We start from the raw sequence: 19,086 nt of genomic DNA, 5'->3' as shown, positions 1-19,086 counted from the left end.
GCCCGGGCCGCAGCCTCGCCGCCGCGCCATTTTGCCGGGGTTTGAATGTGAGGCGGAGCGGCAGCAGGGTTGGGTAGTGCCGGCTACAGTTCGCGGTTGAGATTCCCTTCTCCGTTCCCGTATCCCCAAGAGGTGAGGCGCGGGGCGTGCACGGCCTGGCAGGGTGGCCTCTTGGGACCCCGCTGGGGGAGGGATGAGGCGCTCCTCACACTTCCGAGCGCTGGGAAGCAAGGACCGCGCCTCTGGGCGAGAACGGAATGTGGGCCTCTGCTTCGGGCGGCGCCCTCCGGAGAGGTCTTTGCCTGCACAGACGGGTCTCGCCTCACCTCGCGGCGTTCCGGGGCTCAGGCCCAAGCCCAGCGGCCCTCGGGCCTGTGTGGGGCGAGGGCCCCCGAGGCGCGGCCTAACGCGAGCAGCCCGAGCGCCCGCCCCTCCCCCCCCAGCGCCGCGCGGATTGGTCGCGCCGCCGCCGGGCCGCTGGGGAAGGCCGCCTCTCATTGGTCGCGCCCACGCGTCTGTCCTCGTCGCGTTCGGCCCCCCGCAACGTGAGCGGAGTGCCGCGGCGAGGCCTGTCCGGCTGGGCTGCTGGGCCGGAGCCGGCCGCCGCCCAGATGGGCTTTTTCCCGGTCCCCGGGACTCACGTTCTCATTGGAAGGGGGACCTTTAATCTCCCTGTGCTTCAGTTTCCCCAACTGTAAATGGGCATCCCTTTGCTGAGTTGTTTGAGGATTACGTTCTAGTCCATGCACCTGCCCAGGAATGTAAGGTCCCGCTCTTGGGGGAGACGCGAGAGTGTGGTAGTTCGGAGCATGAGCTTTGGAATTAGAAGGCCTGGGTTCGCTCCATAGTTGGCCTCCATGGGAGTGCTATTTAGGGCTAGTCGCTTCATCCCTCGGAGTCTCCCCATTTCCTTATTCGCGCAGTGGGGTTGAAAACAATCTGCCTCGCAAAGTGGCTCTGAGGATCCACGGAGTTATTACCGTGGTTTACGAAGTCCCACCCGAAGTGACTATTGTCTGCCTCTTCCACCTATCTCTTCTTAGCCACTGTAGCCATACTGCTGACTTTGTGTTTTCTTAAATGTTCCAAGCTCGTGCCCACCGTAGAGCGTTTGGACGTGCCTTTCGTTTGCTTGGAAATTATCAGCATCAGAGCTTTGCAAGGCTGGCTCCCTGTCCTTTAAGTTTCATGCCCCTTACACCTTCTTTGATCAACTTCTCTGAGGACTTCTTTCAACTTTTTACTTAATAGCATTTATCATTAACCAGAATTACTTAGAGTTGTTAATTGTCTTTCTCAGCTGCTGGGTTGTAAACTTCAAGAGCAAGGACCTTGCCTGTCTTGTTTACTGCTATATTCTGGTGATGAGTGCTTACTACATGGTAGATGCACAAGTGTTGTTACTCCTTGGAGGCATAGAAGGGGGATTTTTTACTCTTGGATCCCACCTGTGTTCTTTTCTCCTCCCCCTAAACCCCCTCCCCTTAGTTGAGTTTTTTTACCTGTGTGTGTTTCCACTTTCTGCATAATTCCTGGGACTCTTGATTCACCTGATCCCTCCAAGACACTTCGACTTCTTTCTTTCAATGCAAGGGAGTTTTCTCTTCACATCTGGTTACTTTGATTTCTGCTCTTTGGGGGCTGGGACAGAAGGTTTCCTATACAGGATTGAATGTGTTTGAGAGCAGTGCTTTAACTTTGGAATTAATTTGTTCATTCATTTACTAACTATAGAGCATCCACTTAATCTCTGGGAATGCAGTGAAGAAATAAAAATGGACAAGGTCCTTTCCTTTGGGGAGCTTATATGCTAATGGGAGAAAGAAACAGTAATACACATAAATGAATTAGATAATTTTTTTTAAAGATTTTATTTATTTATTTGACAGAGATAGAGACAGCCAGCGAGAGAGGGAACACAAGCAGGGGGAGTGGGAGAGGAAGAAGCAGGCTCATAGCGGAGGAGCCTCATGTGGGGCTTGATCCCACAACGCCGGGATCACGCCCTGAGCTGAAGGCAGACGCTTAACCGCTGTGCCACCCAGGCGCCCCTAGATAATTTCAGATAGTGACAAGTGACAGCAATATGACAGATGAAGGCTTCTCTGGGGGCACCTGAGTGGCTCAGTCAGTTAAGGGTCCGACTTGATTTTGGCTCAGGTCATGATCTCAAGGTTGTGAGATCAAGTCCCGTGTTGTGCTCTGTGCTGGGTGTAGAGTTTGTTTAGGATTCTCTCTTTGTCCCTCCCCACCTTCTGTTTCTCCCTCTCCCGCCCTCCATCTCTCCCCATCTCTTAAAAAAAAAAAAAAAACAGAAGAAGAAGAAGGCGGCTTCTCTGGAGAGGGGACATATGAGCTAAGATCAGGCATGAAAAGGTAAGGGGACAGAGCATTCCAGGCAGAGGGAATAGAAAATACAAAGGCTTGAAGACAGGAACAAATTTAGAATATCGGAATATTGGAGGAAAATCCAGCTTGCTACAGTAGTATATGAAGAAAGAAGAGGTATTCAGGGAACAGATCATACAGGGCTTTGTAGACAATGTACAGTTTGGATATGATTCTAAGTGGTCTGTTCCAGAAAGTGGGGTGGGGGGGGGGGTCGAGGTTTTGGGGTATGTTCTTGCTATGTGTGTGCCAGATAGTTTTCATTCATTGGATCTCTTTCCCTTTCCCCAGATGTAAGGACTCAGGAATGGTTCTCTAATGTGGAGGAACTATCTAAGGAAAAGGCACAGATCTTGGATCAGCTTATGTCACAGATGTCTGTGAGATGGCCTTGGAAAGCAAAGTTTTTATTCCAAAAGTCTTCATCCATAACTGAGGGCCTGTGGGAAGAGGCTAGACTTAGGTCCAGCCATTCATTCAACAAGAAGAACTTGGAATTTAGATAAGTCTCTCATCACTGATTTATTGTGGTACATGCGTTTTCTTTTTTAACTGAATTGGTAGGGATTTCTAAAGATCTGTGGAATAGTAACGTATCTCGTATAAAGGCAAAATAGTGAATTTCCCATTTCTAGTTTGAATATTTTAAAATGAATAACAGTTTTACATTTACATATTGCTAATATTTTAAAAAGCCATAGTACTTTCACCTGTGGCCAAATTAGATCGCTTAATTAGACCTTGATCTTGCCGATATATTGGGAATACCTGTGGAGTATTCTCTAAATTACCTGATTTGCCATGCTTTCCCAAATCAGGGCTAAGCTTACAATGTTTTTTTAAAGATTTTATTTATTTAAAAGAGAGGGAGAGCACCACATGCACGTGGGGGGAGGGGCAGAGGGAGAGGGAGAAGCAGACTCTCCACTGAGCAGGGAGCCTGACCAGGGAGACTTACCCAGGGCTGGATCCCAGGACCCTGAGATCATGACTGGAGCCAAAGGTAAACGCTTAAACGACTGGCCCCCCCAGGCGCCCCTACCATTTGGTTTTTTAGACATTATCACTAAGGAGATACAAAAAGGGTTTGTTAACAAATACTTAATTCCTTAATTAGTACTAAACTCAAGGATCTGTGTAGTATTTTGACTTTCAGGGATTGTTGCATGCATATTTATATATCCCTGTGCGCCCCCACTTTTTTTTTTTTTAACAGATAGTCCTGCTTAGTACCTGAATTTTAGGGTCATTTTAGGGTCTCAGTACTTTGTCATTTTAGGATCATTCTATCATGTGGTCTTAGAATCAGTTGTCTCCACCTCTTCCTGTATTCACAGGCAATTGACCAGAACAGATATGTAGAATGATGGAATGTTTTTGATGGAAAAAAATCAATCAAAGGTGTGCAACTTTTGAAAATAGCACAAGAGATATGTAGTAGATACCTATCACTATTGTAAAGCTCTAGGGAGATTGAAGTGAACAAAACACAAAGCCCCTACAAGAAAGCAAAGTAGTATGCCTTGTGAAATTTGGAACTTGGAAAAATCAAGTAAGGGAATGAAGAGTGACTGAGATGGGTGCTCTTTTAGATAGGATGGCCCAGGAAGGCATCTCTGAAAAGAGATGACCTTGGAAAGAGACCTGAATGAAGTGGGCAGTGAGCCACTCAGCTCTCCAGAGGCAGAGCTGTTCAGGCAGGTAGAATAGTAGTGCAAAGCCCTGAAACAAAAGTATAAGCACTGGCATATATGGACGGTAATATAGGACAGATTTCAGATTCACTTCTTCCTTGAAAAACTTGAATGAACAGAAATTAATTATGGTGGATAAGTTGTCATTTGTTTATCTTACAGATGTAATAGTTCCCCTGTTAAGTTAGGGCTCCTCATAACAGATCCTCAAAGAATAGTCTCTAATACACCTTGGGAACTCCTTTTTAGCTAGTTGACTGACGTATTGACTCATCCTTTAGTTCATTCAGCAAATGCTTACTCAGTATCTCCTGTGTGCCAGACAATGGTAAAGTCCTGGGCTTACAGAGACAAGACATACAAAGTCCCTGCCCTAAGGAGCTTACAGGAAGGATAACAAGTATATCAAAGATATTTCAGATGATGGTTACTGCTGTTAATAGTATAATGGGAATAAGGTAGATGATAATGGTAGAAGGCCCTTTGGGGAGTTGACAGTGGACTGACAGCTGAACAATACCCAATATCAGATTAGAAGGAAGAGCATTATTACAGCATGGAGAACTGTCTTGGCTGGTTCACGCAACAGAGGGAAGGCTTTTGTGGCTTGAACTTTGAGTCAAAAAGAAGCCAAAAGAAAGTAAATGAGGTTGACAGGTGTCAGATTGCAGGGGCCTCTGCCATGGTAAAGAGTCTGGAATTTTTTTTTTTTTTTTAGGATTTTTTTTTTTTTTAAAGAAAGAAAGAGTGCACACATGAGAGATTTTACACATGTGGGGAGAGGGGCAGAGGGAGAAAATCTCAAGCAAACTCCCCGCTGTGGAGCCCACCTTGGGGCTCAATCTTAAGACCCATGAAATCATGACCTGAGCCGATATCACAAGTTGATCACTTAACCGACTGAGCCACCCAGGGGCCTCAAGAGTTTGAATTTTTAATATAGATAATTATGTGAAACATAAGAGATTTTGGCTGAGATTATGTATAATGCTTTAAGAACATAATGAAGAAAGTTAGTTGGGTGCCTGGGGTGGCTCAGTTGGTTGAATGGTTGGCTCTTGATTTCTTCTCTACATGATCTCAGGGTCCTGGGATGGAGCCCATGTGGGGCTCTGAGCTCAGTAAGGAATCTTGCTTAAAGATTCTTTCTCTTCCTCTCCCTCTGCTCTATCCCCTGCTCTCAGGCGTGCATGCACTCTTTCTCTCCCTAAAATAAATAAATCTTAAGAAAAAAAAGTTCAAGAAATGCAGAATTATTGAGGAGTGTATTAAACTCAATAGAATAGGGGCTGCTGCATGGCTCAGTTAAGCATCAGACTCTTGATCTTGGCTCAGATCTTGATCTCAGGCTTGTGAGATCAAGTCCTGCTTCGGCTTGTGCTGGGTATGGAGCCTACTTAAAAAAATAAATAAATAAAGGATATTATTTAAAAAAAAAAAAAAACTCAACAGAATAGATCCAGTTAATCTCTGTAATCCTCCCAACACACATACACAGTTTCTAACATGCTGCCTTGCATAAATCTCAAAAGGTAGAACAAATTTGTGTGGCAAAGAAAGATAAGTTTGTTGTTGTTGTTTTTAGCTCACATACACCGATGTAAATGATTTTTCTTGGCAACAGCAAACTTTCGTGATTTCATAACAGATTGAGCATTTCAGCACAAAAAGAGAATGGGAAATGAATTGATTAAATCACTGCTTTCCAAAGTTTGTTTTATTTTTTAGTATTCTATTTTTTTGGGAGAGAATGAGCAAGAGAGAGAGAGAGCACATGAGCTGGGGCAGCGGGAGAGGGAGAAGCAGACTCCCCTGCTGAGCAGGGAGCCCAACGCAGGGCTTGATCCCAGGACCCCGGCTGGGATCATGACCTGAACCAAAGGCAGACGCTTAACCAACTGAGCCACCCAGGTGCCCCTTTCCAAAGTTTTATATAATAAAGTAGTTCTGTGGCCAAGTAATGGGGGGAACTCTGGATTAAGCAACATTGAACTGATAATTTACTGTGTGAGTTCCTGAAGCCTTTAAAATGAATCTCCAAAAGAGGGAGAATATAATGTGTAGCATTTTCCAAACTTTTTTTTTCTTTTTAAGATTTTATATTTAAGGGGCGTTTGGCTGGCTCAGTCAGAGGAGCACGCAACTCTTGATCTCAGGGTTGTGAGTTTGAGCCCCACATTGGGTGTGGAGATTACTTAAAAATAACATCTTAAATATCTTTTAAAAGTCTTAAAAAATTTTTTTTTGTTTGTAAGAAATCTCTACATCCAGCATGAGGCTTGAACTCACAACCACAAGATCAAGAGTCACATGCTCTACTGACTGAGCCAGCCAGGCGCCCCTGCATTTTCCCAAGTTTTGATATAAAACCCAGAAAGGGTAGCCTCTCAATAAATTGTGTGTATGGTTGAGTGGTACTTGATATTCATGCCATTGAGTGGTTTGTACTGGGTCAAAGGAAGTGAATAGACAGGTGGAGGAATTTACTAAATAAGAATATTGGCTTCCTTTATGATAAAAAAGTTTTCCAGTTAAAGGAAAAGACTAATAAGGAGAATACAGATAGTTTCAAACAAATCATTCTCCAACCAGCTTGTAGTTTCTGGCTGTGGAGGGATATCCTGCACAAGTGTAGCGTTAGCTATAGCCCTGTTGATAGCATTAGGTGACACCCCCCCCCCAAGATGTCCTTTCTATGACTATTCCTAGTGTTTCTACTCTAGTTCAGTCCCCTGTCATTATTATTTCCCCCGAGAGATAGCCTTGGTTACTAGGAAGAGAGTAGGCCTTACAGAGTCAGGCTGATTTGAATCTGATTTTTATTAACTATGTGTGACTTGAGGCAAGTTAATTAATCTCTCTGAGTCCCCTTGTATGTAAAATGGTTATTATATGAAATGATATAAACCATACAAAACATCTGACATTGTGCCGGTCCCCCATTTAAAAAAAAAAAGTGTCCTAACACATCTTCGATTATTCTTCTCAACTCCATTCTGGAAACCATTGCCAGCCCAAAGTTCATATATTCCACTTTCATTAAGTTTTGATTCCTTTCAAAAAACCTTCAGTGACTTCCTGTTGTACATTAAATCCTGAAACTCTTCAGCTCAGTTTTGAGGAACCTATGTGATCTGATCTCAGCCTCCAATTCCTCTATTCTCCAAAGGAGCTATATACTCTTCCTGTCTGTTTCTTTGCTCACACTGCTTCTTGTATGAGATGGGTCTTCATTCTACTTTGCCTTTCCAGTTCTCCGCATCCTTCAAGTTTAGCTCAAGACAGTCTCTTGGAAATCTTGGCCCACATGCAAATGTAGGCCAAGTGACTCTCTTACTAACTTCCTAGCAGTTAAGTTACTGTCTGTGATTCATTTGGCACCGCTACTCCAGAGGACAAATGTGTTTCAGGGTTTCTTTTTGGATGTACATGCTGTGGATTATGCAGCATTCCTGTGGGGTGTGGGATAGCACTCTGCAATCAAACACATTGGTATTTCTTAAGTAAAACAAATTTTTGAGATACTTTATTTATAGCCTTAGGCAGTTATGGCCAGGTTTTGCTGCCAAATGAGTTTGTTACAAACTTTAGAAAACAACAAAAAAACCTTTCAGGGACACCTGGGTGGATCAGTTGAGTGTTGATTTCAGCTCAGGGTTGTGAGTTGGAGCCCAGCATTGAGCTTCATGCTGAGCGTGGAGCCTAGTTAAAAAAAAAAAAAAAAAGACTTCCAATTTTAGACTTTTAGATTTCAAAACTGCAGTAAAGGGATTATAGGTCTGTAGTTGGCATAGCGGTTTTGTCTTGTCTTCCAACTAGTATGGAAGCTCCTTTGAGAGCCTGGATTTACCTTTGACAGAGTCATTTTAAAAATACAATAAAAGGGGTGCCTGGATGGCTCAGTTGGTTAAGCATCTGCCTTCGGCTCGGGTCATGATCCCAGGGTTCTGGGATTGAGCCCCACATCGGGCTCCCTGCTCAGCAGGTAGTCTGCTTCTCCCTCTGCCTCTCCCCTCCAGCTTGTGCGCTCTCTCTCTCTCAAATAAATAAATAAAATCTTTAAAAAATATATAAAATAAAATTTTAATAACTCTCTGATTGCGAATGTGATACATATAGGTGGTTATAGGATGTTAGAAGAATCTAGAAGAATATGAAAAGAACAAAAATGTCCAAAGTTCATCACATAGACATTACTGCTGTTTACATTTTGGAGTGTATTTTTAGTTTTTCTGTGTAAAAATTTTTTTTAAGATTTTATTTTTCAGTAACCTCTATACCCAATGTGGGGTTGAACTTAAAGCTCCCAAGATCAAGAGTTGCATGCTCTACTGACTGAACCAGCCTGGTGCCCCTAAATTTTTTTCACATAATTTGAATTGTGTATTTGACCTGTTTCCACTTAGCTTTATTACATTTTCCAAAAATTATTACATAATTTTTTTTCTTCTTTGTCACAGAAGCCCCAAATTAAGTTTGGTGCATGGTTGCCCTGAGAAGGCTTGGCTCTCTGGGAGCTAGTGCAGTTTTAAGGGCGCCTGGGTGGTTCAGTCGGTTAAGCATCTGACTCTTGATTTTGGTTCAGGTCATGATCTTGGGGTCATGAGATCAAGCCCTGTTTTGGCTCAGTGCTGGGCATGGTGCATGCTTAAGATTCTCTCACTCCCCTACCCTTTCTTTCTCTTAAAAAAAAAGTGCAGTTTAAAAAAATAGCTATATTGAAGTATAACTTACTGTGTACTTTTTGGTGAGTGTCATTAGTTTTACATAGTTGCACATCCATCACCATACATCACGGTTTTAGAACATTTTTATTGCCACAGAAAGTTCTGTTGTTTTGCATATAATTTTATCTACTCACCAAGAACTCGGAGATCACGAAGTCCTATTTTATAGCGTTCTCAAGCTTTTTTGTTTATGGGGAATGATGTGTGCACGCACTCTTGTAATTTATATATATGTGTGATTTCTTCTGTGTGTTTCTTCGCTTTATGTTACCACTTACGTGTATATAAGCCAAATATTTAGCTTATAATTTGTAATGTGAATTTTTTTGGTGAGTGGCAGTATATTTTGTGATTTATGTTTGGTGTTGTTTAAGCTTTGAATATTTAATAAAATAATTGCTTTTTTATTGAGATATAAAGGTATAATTGACATATTACCATGAGGTTTGGGTGTACAACATAATACATGTACGTATTGTGAAATGATCGCAGTAAGTATAGTTAACATCCATCACTACGCATAATTACAGATATTTTTTTGTCATCAGAACTTTTTTTTTTTAAGTAGACTCCACGCCCAACATGGGGTTTGGACTCATGACCCTGAGATCAAGAGTCAAGTGTTCTACCAACTGAGCCAACCAGGTGCCCTGTAATACAGTATAATTTTTTTGTTTTATTTATTTATTTATTTATTTATTTATTTATTTATTTATTTATTTATTTATTTATTTTTAGTAATCTGTATACCCAAACTTGGGCTCAAACTCACAAGCCTGAATCAAGGGTTCCATGCTTCTCTGAGCTAAACAGGTGTCCCTTGTATTACTAACTATAGTCACTATGCTGTACATTATATTCTCATGGCTTACTTATTTTATAACTGGAATTTTGTACCTTTTGACCCCCTTCACCCATTTTGTGCACCTCTAACCCCCACCAATTGGTTCTCTGTATCTATGAGCCCTCAGTCTGTTTTTTTGTTTTTGTTTTAATTTAATTAAATTAATTGATTTATTTATTTTTAAAGATTTTATTTATTTATTTGACAGAGAGAGATAGCCAGCGAGAGACGGAACACAAGCAGGGGGAGTGGGAGAGGAAGAAGCAGACTCCTAGCAGAAAAGCCTGATGTGGGGCTCTTGATCCCAGAACACTGGGATCACGCCCTGAGCCGAAGGCAGATGCTTAACGACTGCGCCACCCGGGCACCCCTGTTTTTGTTTTAATTTTAAATTCTACATTTAAATGAGATCATAGGGTATTTGTCTTTCTCTGACTTATTTCACTTAGCATAATGCCCTCAAGGTCCATCCAGGGGCACATGGCTGGCTTAGTCAGTAGAGCATGTGATTCTTGATCTGTGAGGTTGTGAGTTCAAGCTCCATATTGGGCTCCATGGAGCCTACTTTAAAAAAAAAAAAAAAGGTCCATTTTGTCACAGGTGGCAGGATTACTCTTTTTTATGGCTGAATAATATTCCATTGTATACACATATCACGTGTTCTTTTATCCACTGGTGAACATTTGGGTTATTTCCATGTCTGGGCTGTTGTAAATAATGTTGGGGTGAACATATGGGTACAGACATCTTTTCGAGTTTGTGCTTTCATTTCCTTTGGATAAATACCCAGAAATGGAATTTTTTTTTTTTTAAGATTTTATTTATTTATTTGACAGATAGAGACAGCCAGTGAGAGAGGGAACACAAGCAGGGGGAGTGGGAGAGGAAGAAGCAGACTCCCAGCGGAGAAGCCTGATGTGGGGCTCGATCCCAGAATGCTGGGATCATGCCCTGAGCCAAAGGCAGATGCTTAATGACTGCGCCACCTAAGCGCCCCTTTTTTTCTTTTTTTAAGATTTTATTTATTTATTTTGTTTTTTAAGATTTTACTTATTTGAGAGCGAGTGAGAGAGCACAAGCAGGTGGAGCTGCAGAGGGAGAGAGAGAAGCAGGCTCCCCACCGAGCAGGGAGCCTGATGTGGGGCTTGAGCCCAAGACCCTGGGATCATGACCCGAGCTGAAGGCAGATGCCTAACCAACTGAGTCACCCAGGTGCCCCAAGAGTTTATATATTTATTTGAGAGGGAGAGAGCCTGCATGCGGCCACAGAGTGGGGGGGAGGCGGGAGGGAGAGGAACAAGCTCACTCCCAGCTGAGCACAGAGCTGGAGGGCGGGGCTGGATCCCATGACCCTGAGATCAGGACCTGGACCTGAGTCAAAACCAAGAGCCCCGACACTCAACCACCTGAGCCACCCAGGCACCCCCAGAAGTGCAATTTCTGGATCATGTGGTAGTTCTTTTTTTAATTTTTTGAGGAACCACCACACAGTTTTCCATAGTGACTACACCTATTTACGTTCCCACCAATAGTGCACAAGCGTTCCCTTTTCTGCACATCCTTGCCAACACTTGTTATTTCTTATCTTTTTGATGAAGCCATTCTAATAGGAATGAGGTGAAGTCTCATTGTGGTTTTGATTTGCATTTCCCTGATGGTTAGTGATGTTGAGAACCTTTTTATGTACCTGTTGGCCATCTGTATGTCTCGGAAAAATGTCTATTCAAATCCTCTGCCCATTTTTAAGTTTTATATATGTATAATTTTTATTTTTTTGCTTTTTGAGTTGTGTGGGTTTGTAATATATTTTGGATATTAACCTCTTATCATATATAATTTACAAATGCTCCCATTTGGTAGGCCATATTTTTCATTTTTTTGATGGTTTCCTTTGCTGTGCAGAAGCTTTTTTTTTTTTAAGGTTTTATTTATTTATTAGAGAGAGAGAGAGAGAGAGAGCACAAGCAGGGGGAGTGGCAGAGGGAGAGAGAGAAGCAGGCTCCCCGCTGAACAGGACCCTGGGATCATGACCTGACCTGAAGATGTTTAACCAACTGAGCCACCCAGGCACCCCTGTGCAGAAGCTTTTTAGTTGGATGTAGTCCCACTGGCTTATCTTTGGTTTTGGTGTCGGAATTTGGTTTTTAATTATAATCATAGCTGTCATCTTCTGAATCCCAGAAATCTCTCCCCAGGTACAAATCTTAGCATCTGGTTTCTTGTCCTTGTGATTGCATGTTGTACACAAAGAAATTTATAGTTTATTTAATCTTAGAACTCTCTATGGGATCCTTATTTATTGCTTAAAATTGTAATTTCTCATGGCGGGACTTATTAAAGTTCCTAGTGAGTCTTTTTTTTAAAACCCCTCGTTTGCCCTTTTTTTCTTTTTTAGCATTAAATCTGATAAACTTTATGGTGACTTTGATCAATTCTTCAGACCTTTGTTTTTCTGTGCCTCTTTTTGACTTTGGTATGTGTTTTCTTCTTCATCTCAAAATTAGCTCACCATTGTCTCAGAAAAGTCCATCTTCTGGAACCTTGCCTTAAGACATAACGAAATGGATGACTTTCAGAGAGGGGAAGACCCATAGTATAAAAGTATTCTTTTATGTAAATCATTGTGTCCCAGTGTGACCAATTTACCAAAGCTCATGTTTTGTTTTAGGTTCTATGGCAATGGAGCTCAGTGATGCAAATTTGCAAACACTAACAGAATACTTAAAGAAAACTCTTGATCCCGATCCTGCCATCAGACGTCCAGGTAAAGAGAATGTTGTTTTGTGGTTTGATTTATTCTTTAAGGACAGGTGATGAAAACCTTTGCATAGTCTATCTGTATTTATAAATTGTTTAAAAAAAAAAAAAGATTTAACACTTAATTTTCGGGCATAATTTCTTTTTCATTCTCTACCTGTAAAGTGTGTGGTTGGCTGCTTACAGCTGCTATAACATATGGTGATGTGGAGTGTTTTTGGTTTGTTTTTTTTGAGTTAAAATAGCTTTTATTTGATGCCTTCTGGGATTAAAAAGTACTAGTATGTCTAGAATACTTTGTCCCTTCACCTTTCTGAAAATCCCCATGCCTGCCTGTTTTAGAGATATAATAATTAGGGCACGGATATGAGAGTTAATTGCCTAAAAAGTGATTAAATGAATTAAACCAGATAATGAGATGCTGTCTTTTAATCCCCAATTGGGTTTGTTTTAATTAATACATTTTAAGACCTAGGGTTCCTCCCTCCTATGTTTGACCAGTTTCTGTTAGAAACTTAGTGGTAGCTTAGAATGATAAACTCAGATGCCCACAGGACTCAAATGTGTGAAGGTAAAAATGAGGGAGGCAGGTGAAGTGAGGTTTGGTAATTTCATGTGATTTATATGCCTTGGTTAAGGGCATTTAGAACAAGCTAACTTTCGGGGATTCAAACCACTATTGCAAGATCAGATTTCCAGCTTTGCTTGAAAAGTAAAATACATTTCTATGAAGTGTGAAGTGTCCTCATTTTAAATGATAGGATCTGACTCCAAAAAATGTGAAATACCATGCAAACCAAGCAAACTCCTTCTGAGGGCTGGATGTGTCTTGTGGGTGGGTAGTCAGTTGATGATTCTCGATGTGAGCTATATTAACTAGGTATCATTCTGCTTCTTCAGAACTTACTAATGTGTATGCTCAGAAAGAGGATTTTGGAACGCCTCCACAAAGACACAAGTGAATGTGTGTGTGTGTGTGTGTGTGTGTGTGTGTGTGTGTGTTGCAGTTATATATAATAAATAGAATTGTAACCTTGTTAATGCATCCATTCTATTCTAGAATAGTGTTTGTGATTTCTGAGAGGGAGAATTGTGGCTTTTCCCATTAGTGCTTAAAAAAGTAACGTGTTCTTGGAGGAAGGGAAATTAATGGCTCTAATCTTCTTAGACTTTCCCAGAAAGTCTCTGCAAGCCCTGTCTATTAAAAACTATTTTTAATAATTTTCTCTTTGCAAGGCGAGGGTGTTACTGTTTTATGAATTCAGGACAGAGTATAGGAGTAAATTGATGTTTCTGAAATGAATTATGAACATAGCATTTCTAAAGGATTGGTACTAGACCTACTCAGTGTTTCTAGAAAATGATCTGGAAGTTGAAATGTGTAGTAGATCCAGCTTACGGATAGCACTGTGCTCCCTTGGTTATGGAGATGAGACTGGTCCAGATGAACTGGAAGACATTTTGAGGCTCCTTGAGTGTGTAAAAACATGTCTTTGTGAATATTCTGTGAGCAGGTTGAAGGAAATGAACACAGAAAGAAATAATTTGACTTAAACTCATGAGATTTCGTTCAGGATATTGATTACAATTTAAGAAAGAGACCTGGTAGTCTACATGGGCTTTCCCTGAAGATCATGGATCTAGTGTGTTGCCCTGTGTGCAGTGCTAACCACTGAGAGGAAACAACCAAAGCCTTCCAGACTCCTACAAAACCATAGCATGTCCCCTCCTGAAAAACATTTTTCAGTTTAGCACTCCTCATCTTTTAAAAAAGACATGATGGACACAAAGCAGGGAAGATTTGAGGATGGATGTCAAACTCTTGGGACTCAGTTCAGAAAGAAGAGAGGTATTAAATCATATTATGGAAAATAATAGATGCCAATGGCAGACCTTTTCAATGAAGTTTATGAAGAAATGCTATAAACCTTCACTTGTGCAACCAGTAACCTTGGAGAGTTCCTTTTTTTTTTTTTTTTTTAAAGATTTTATTTAGGGATGTCTGAATGGCTCAGTCAGTGAAGTGACTGCCTTCAGCTCAGGTCATGATCCCAGGGTCCTGGGATCGAGTCCGGCATTAGGCTCCTTGCTCAGCAGAGAGCCTGCTTCTCCCTCCACCTGCAGCTCTCCCTGCTTGTGCTCTTTCTCGCTCTCTCTGACAAATAAATAAATCTTGAAAAAAAATATTTTATTTATTTTATGAGAGAGAACACACAAGCACAGAGGGAGAGGGAGAAGTAGACTCTAAATGAGCAGGGAGCCCGATGTGGGGCTTTATTTTAGAGGGGGTGCATGCATAGGGGCCAGGTGGAGGGACAGAGAATCTCAAGCAGACTCCCCACTGAGCGCAGAGCCTGGCGCAGGGCTTTATCTCATGACCCTGAAATCATGACCTGAGCCAAAATCAAGAGTCAGACACTTAACTGACTAAGCCACCTAGGTACCCCTAAACTTGGGAGATTTCTTATCCATTAAGTGTGGTAGGAGTTGTAATATGTGGGTAAAATCTTTGAATAATTTTCTGTTCATACTGGGAATGTTTAGTTCGAGAAGAAAACTGAGGGCTTGTGTGATAGAATAAGGACTGGACTAAAACTTTTAGTGATGAAATCTTCTAGCTGTGCGATCTGAAGTTAACCTAACTCAGGGGCCTTGTATTTATTCATTCATGCATTCATTCATTCTTTTATTTAAAGATTTAATTTATTTGACAGAGCACAAACAGGGGGAGCTGGAAGGGGAGAGGGAGAAGCAGGCTCCCCAATGAGTAGGGAGCCCGATTTGGGGCTCGATCCCAGGACCCTGGGATCATGCCCTGAGCTGGAGGCAGATGCTTAACCTACTGAGCCACCCAGGCGCCCTGATTTTTTGATGCATTTAATCAGAGATCTACATAGATATAAAATGAAAAGACTTGGTTATAATATCAAATCTTTTTTTTCTTAAAGATTTTATTTATTTATTTGAAAGAGAGAGAGCCAGTGAGAGAGGGAACACAAGCAGGGGGAGTGGGAGAGGGAGAGAGGGAACACAAGAAGGGGGAGTGGGAGAGGAAGAAGCAGGCTCCCAGCAGAAGAGCCTGACGTGGGGCTCGATCCCAGAACTCCGGGATCACGCCCTGAGCTGAAGGCAGATGCTTAACGACTGAGCCACCCAGGCGCCCCATAATATCAAATCTTCTAACACGGAAATTCTTTTACAGCTGAGAAGTTTCTTGAATCTGTAGAAGGAAATCAGAACTACCCACTGTTGCTTTTAACATTGCTGGAAAAGTCCCAGGATAATGTTATCAAAGTTTGTGCCTCAGTAACATTCAAGAACTATATTAAAAGAAACTGGAGAATTGTAAGTATTTTGTGAACACACAATCTAATAAATTTGTATGCAATGCTCCTGAAAGATTCAGACACAGGTTAAAGATAAAATTAAACAGAACCCTCCTCAACAAAATATTAGCAGATCAAATCCAAAAAGATGTAAAAAGAATTACACACCATGACCAAGTGGAATTTATCCCAGAGATGCAAGGTGGTTCAGCATTCAAAAATCAGTTAATGTAATCCTGTTAATAAACTGACAAAGGAAAAATCACATGATCATATCAGTAGATAGAGAAAAGGCATTTAACAAGATCCTGTGCCCATCCATAATAAAACTGTTAGTAAACTGGGAATAGAAGAGAACTTTCTTAACTTGCTAAAGACTATATACAAACAACCTAGAGAGAATATCCTACTTAATGGTGATTAACTTGAAGCTTTTCCACTAAGATCAGGTACAAAGCAAGAGTGTTCCCTCTTATCACTCCCTCTCAACATTGTACTGGAAGTCCTTGCTGTTGGAATAAGAAGAGGAAGTAAAGGGTATTACTGACTGGGAAGGAAGACCTAAAACTATCTTTGTTCACAGATGACATGTTTGTCTATATTGGAATTCTGAAATACTTGGCAAAAATTAAACTGGATGCTTTTCCAAAGTTCCTGTTGTTTCATTTGAGTTCATATAGATTACTTGAACTTCCTAACCCAGGTTGCTAGAGTGGTTAGTTTTTTGTTTTTTTTTTTTAAGATTTTATTTATTTATTTGACAGAGAGACAGCCAGCAAGAGAGGGAACACAAGCAGGGGGAATGGGAGAGGAAGAAGCAGGCTCCCAGCAGAGGAGCCTGATGTGGGGCTTGATCCCATAAAGCCGGGATCACGCCTTGAGCCAAAGGCAGACGCTTAATGACTGAGCCACCCAGGCGCCCCAAGAGTGGTTAGATTTAAACGTTAGCTCATTGTCAACTGAAGGGATATTGTGTAGGAAGACACACAACCTTACTGAATAATTGAAGCAATTTCTATTGTGGATGGGAAGAAAATTAAATACAGTAGAAAAACCACATTAATTATATTAAGAATTTGTAGAATGCAAAATAATTTAGATTTGGAGTTTTTGATAAGGGATATAGAAATATATTCTGATTTTAAGGTGAATTCCATTGTACTGCAAGTTTATTTTTTTATTTTTTTTTAAAAGATTTTATTTATTTGAGAGAGAGAGCGAGAGAGAGAGAGAGCACAAGCAGGGGGAGCAGGAGGGAGAGGGAAAAGTGGACTCCCCACTGAGCAGGAGCCCAATGCGGGGCAGGATCCCAGGACCCCAGGACCATGACCTGAGCCAAAGGCAGCCATTTAACTGACTGAGCCACCCAGGAGCCCCTGTACTGCAAGTTTGATAACTGGTATAAAATTAGAAATTAAGAAATTAAGGTATTTTCCCTACCTTAGGACAGTGGTTCTTAATGGGGGTAAATTTGCCCACAGAGATCTTTGGAGCCATTTTGGTTGTTCCTGGTGGGCCACGGGCAGGGAGTGTTACTGCCATCTAGTGGGTAGAAACCACGGATGCTGCCAACCATCCTACAGTGTACAAAACCATTCCTACAACAAAGGTCTGGGCCCAGAATGCCAGTAATGCTGAGGTTGAGGAAACGCTTGCTTAGGATAAAGAAAAAAAGAGAATTGTTTTGAAGTGATAGCAGTAATGAAATTTAGAAAGTATTAAGGTTGACAAAAATGGTCAGTTTTTCTAAAATGTCAACCTTAAATCTGCCTAAATATTTAGAATTCTCCTTTTGTCTTCATTTCATGAAAGAGTTTAGTAGTAAATACTGTTTCTAAGCTTGTGTAGTCAGGTGTTAACTTCATGTAGTGAAGAAACAGCTGGTGAGTCAGAATGTTTAAACATCCATCCCTCTCCTTGCAGACATGCTAGCCCTCTTCCTTTCTCTTGATTTGTAAAACTAGTGAGACTTCTAGAACCTCTTTGAGTGATGTAGTCCTGGATGCATTTAAACTGGTAATGGTCAAGAAGTTTTCATTGAAAATACTCTGACCTAAGGTGCAAGTCAGAGCGAAACTTCTGAGGATGAATGTGGGCTAGGCAGTGTAGATCCATAAAGATTTTCACCACGTGTTCTGATAAGTTTACGTTTAGAACAGAGATTTTTTTTTTTTTTAAAGATTTTATTTATTTATTCGACAGAGAGACAGCCAGCGAGAGAGGGAACACAGCAGGGGGAGTGGGAGAGGAAGAAGCAGGCTCCCAGCGGAGGAGCCTTCTGTGGGGCTCGATCCCAGGACCCTGGGATCACTCCCTGAGCCGAAGGCAGACGCTTAACCGCTGTGCCACCCAGGCGCCCCCAGAACAGAGATTCTTAATTGGCATCAGGGAATGTATATTTTTCTGCAGAAGAGTTTATGCTTTCGTCAGATTGTTGAAGGAATCTGAGCCATTCCTATAAGGAAGGCCCTGCCTTCCCTTATGTTTTTCTTAGAAAACCAGAAAAAAAAAGAAAGTGGTTCTGTTTTCTCTATAAACCTATATGGTCATGGATATGGACTTTATGTTACTTGCTGTTGATGTTTTGCTTTTAGGTTGAAGATGAACCAAACAAAATTTGTGAAGCTGACCGAGTAGCCATTAAAGCCAACATAGTGCACTTGATGCTCAGCAGCCCAGAGCAAATTCAGAAGCAGGTAACGTAAGGCCCTACTGTTCAAGGAGGAGGCTTGTTTGTAGAACTTTCATCTAATTAATCTTTTTCCTCCCCCCAGTTAAGTGATGCCATTAGCATTATTGGCAGAGAAGATTTTCCTCAGAAATGGCCTGACTTGTTGACAGAAATGGTGAATCGGTTTCAGAGTGGAGATTTCCATGTTATTAATGGAGTCCTTCGTACAGCACATTCTTTATTTAAAAGGTATTGATAAATTCATACTTTTTTAAAGATTTTATTTTTTTGAAGATTTTATTTACTTAGAGCACGCGTGTTGAGGGAGGGGCAGAAGGAGAGGGAGAGAGAATCTTAAGCCAACTTATTACTGAGCAGGGAGCCTGACATGGGGGTCGATCTCACAACCCTGAGATCATGACCTGAGCCAAAATCAAGAGTTGGATGCTTAACTGAGCCACCCGGGCGCTCCTTAAAGATTTTATTTTTAAGTAATCTGTACACCCAACCTGGGGCTCAGCTCATGACTCCCAACATCCAAACGGCACATGCTCTACCATCTGAGACTGCCAGGTGCCCTCATAAATTCATGTTTTTATTTTTTAAAAATTTATAATTATTTTTTTTTAAAGATTTTATTTATTTATTTGACAGAGAGAGACACAGCGAGAGAGGGAAC

At 41.4% G+C, this 19,086-nt stretch overlaps 1 protein-coding gene across 3 annotated transcripts in view; it reads left to right on the top strand.

Annotated features, from left to right (window-relative positions):
• The window catches only part of CSE1L (chromosome segregation 1 like), a 42,037-nt gene continuing 22,951 nt past the window's right edge, over nt 1–19,086 (top strand). Inside the window, exons 1-6 of one of the 3 annotated variants that reach the window (XM_045771538.2) lie at nt 1–132; nt 2,680–2,918; nt 12,322–12,417; nt 15,613–15,755; nt 18,331–18,432; nt 18,511–18,656. In XM_045771538.2, the coding sequence (XP_045627494.1) occupies nt 12,327–12,417; nt 15,613–15,755; nt 18,331–18,432; nt 18,511–18,656 (482 nt within the window). In that variant the 5' untranslated portion in view covers nt 1–132; nt 2,680–2,918; nt 12,322–12,326. Of the gene's footprint in view, nt 133–2,679; nt 2,919–10,733; nt 10,866–12,321; nt 12,418–15,612; nt 15,756–18,330; nt 18,433–18,510; nt 18,657–19,086 lie in introns of those variants that run through there. The other 2 variants (XM_045771537.2, XM_087853514.1) reach the window with 2 other exon arrangements.

The sequence above is a fragment of the Ursus americanus genome, chromosome 22, assembly GCF_024610735.1.
Source record: "Ursus americanus isolate L20-20 chromosome 22, mUrsAme1.1.p, whole genome shotgun sequence".
Lineage (NCBI taxonomy): Eukaryota > Metazoa > Chordata > Mammalia > Carnivora > Ursidae > Ursus > Ursus americanus.
This window is presented reverse-complemented; position numbering and strand designations above follow the sequence as displayed.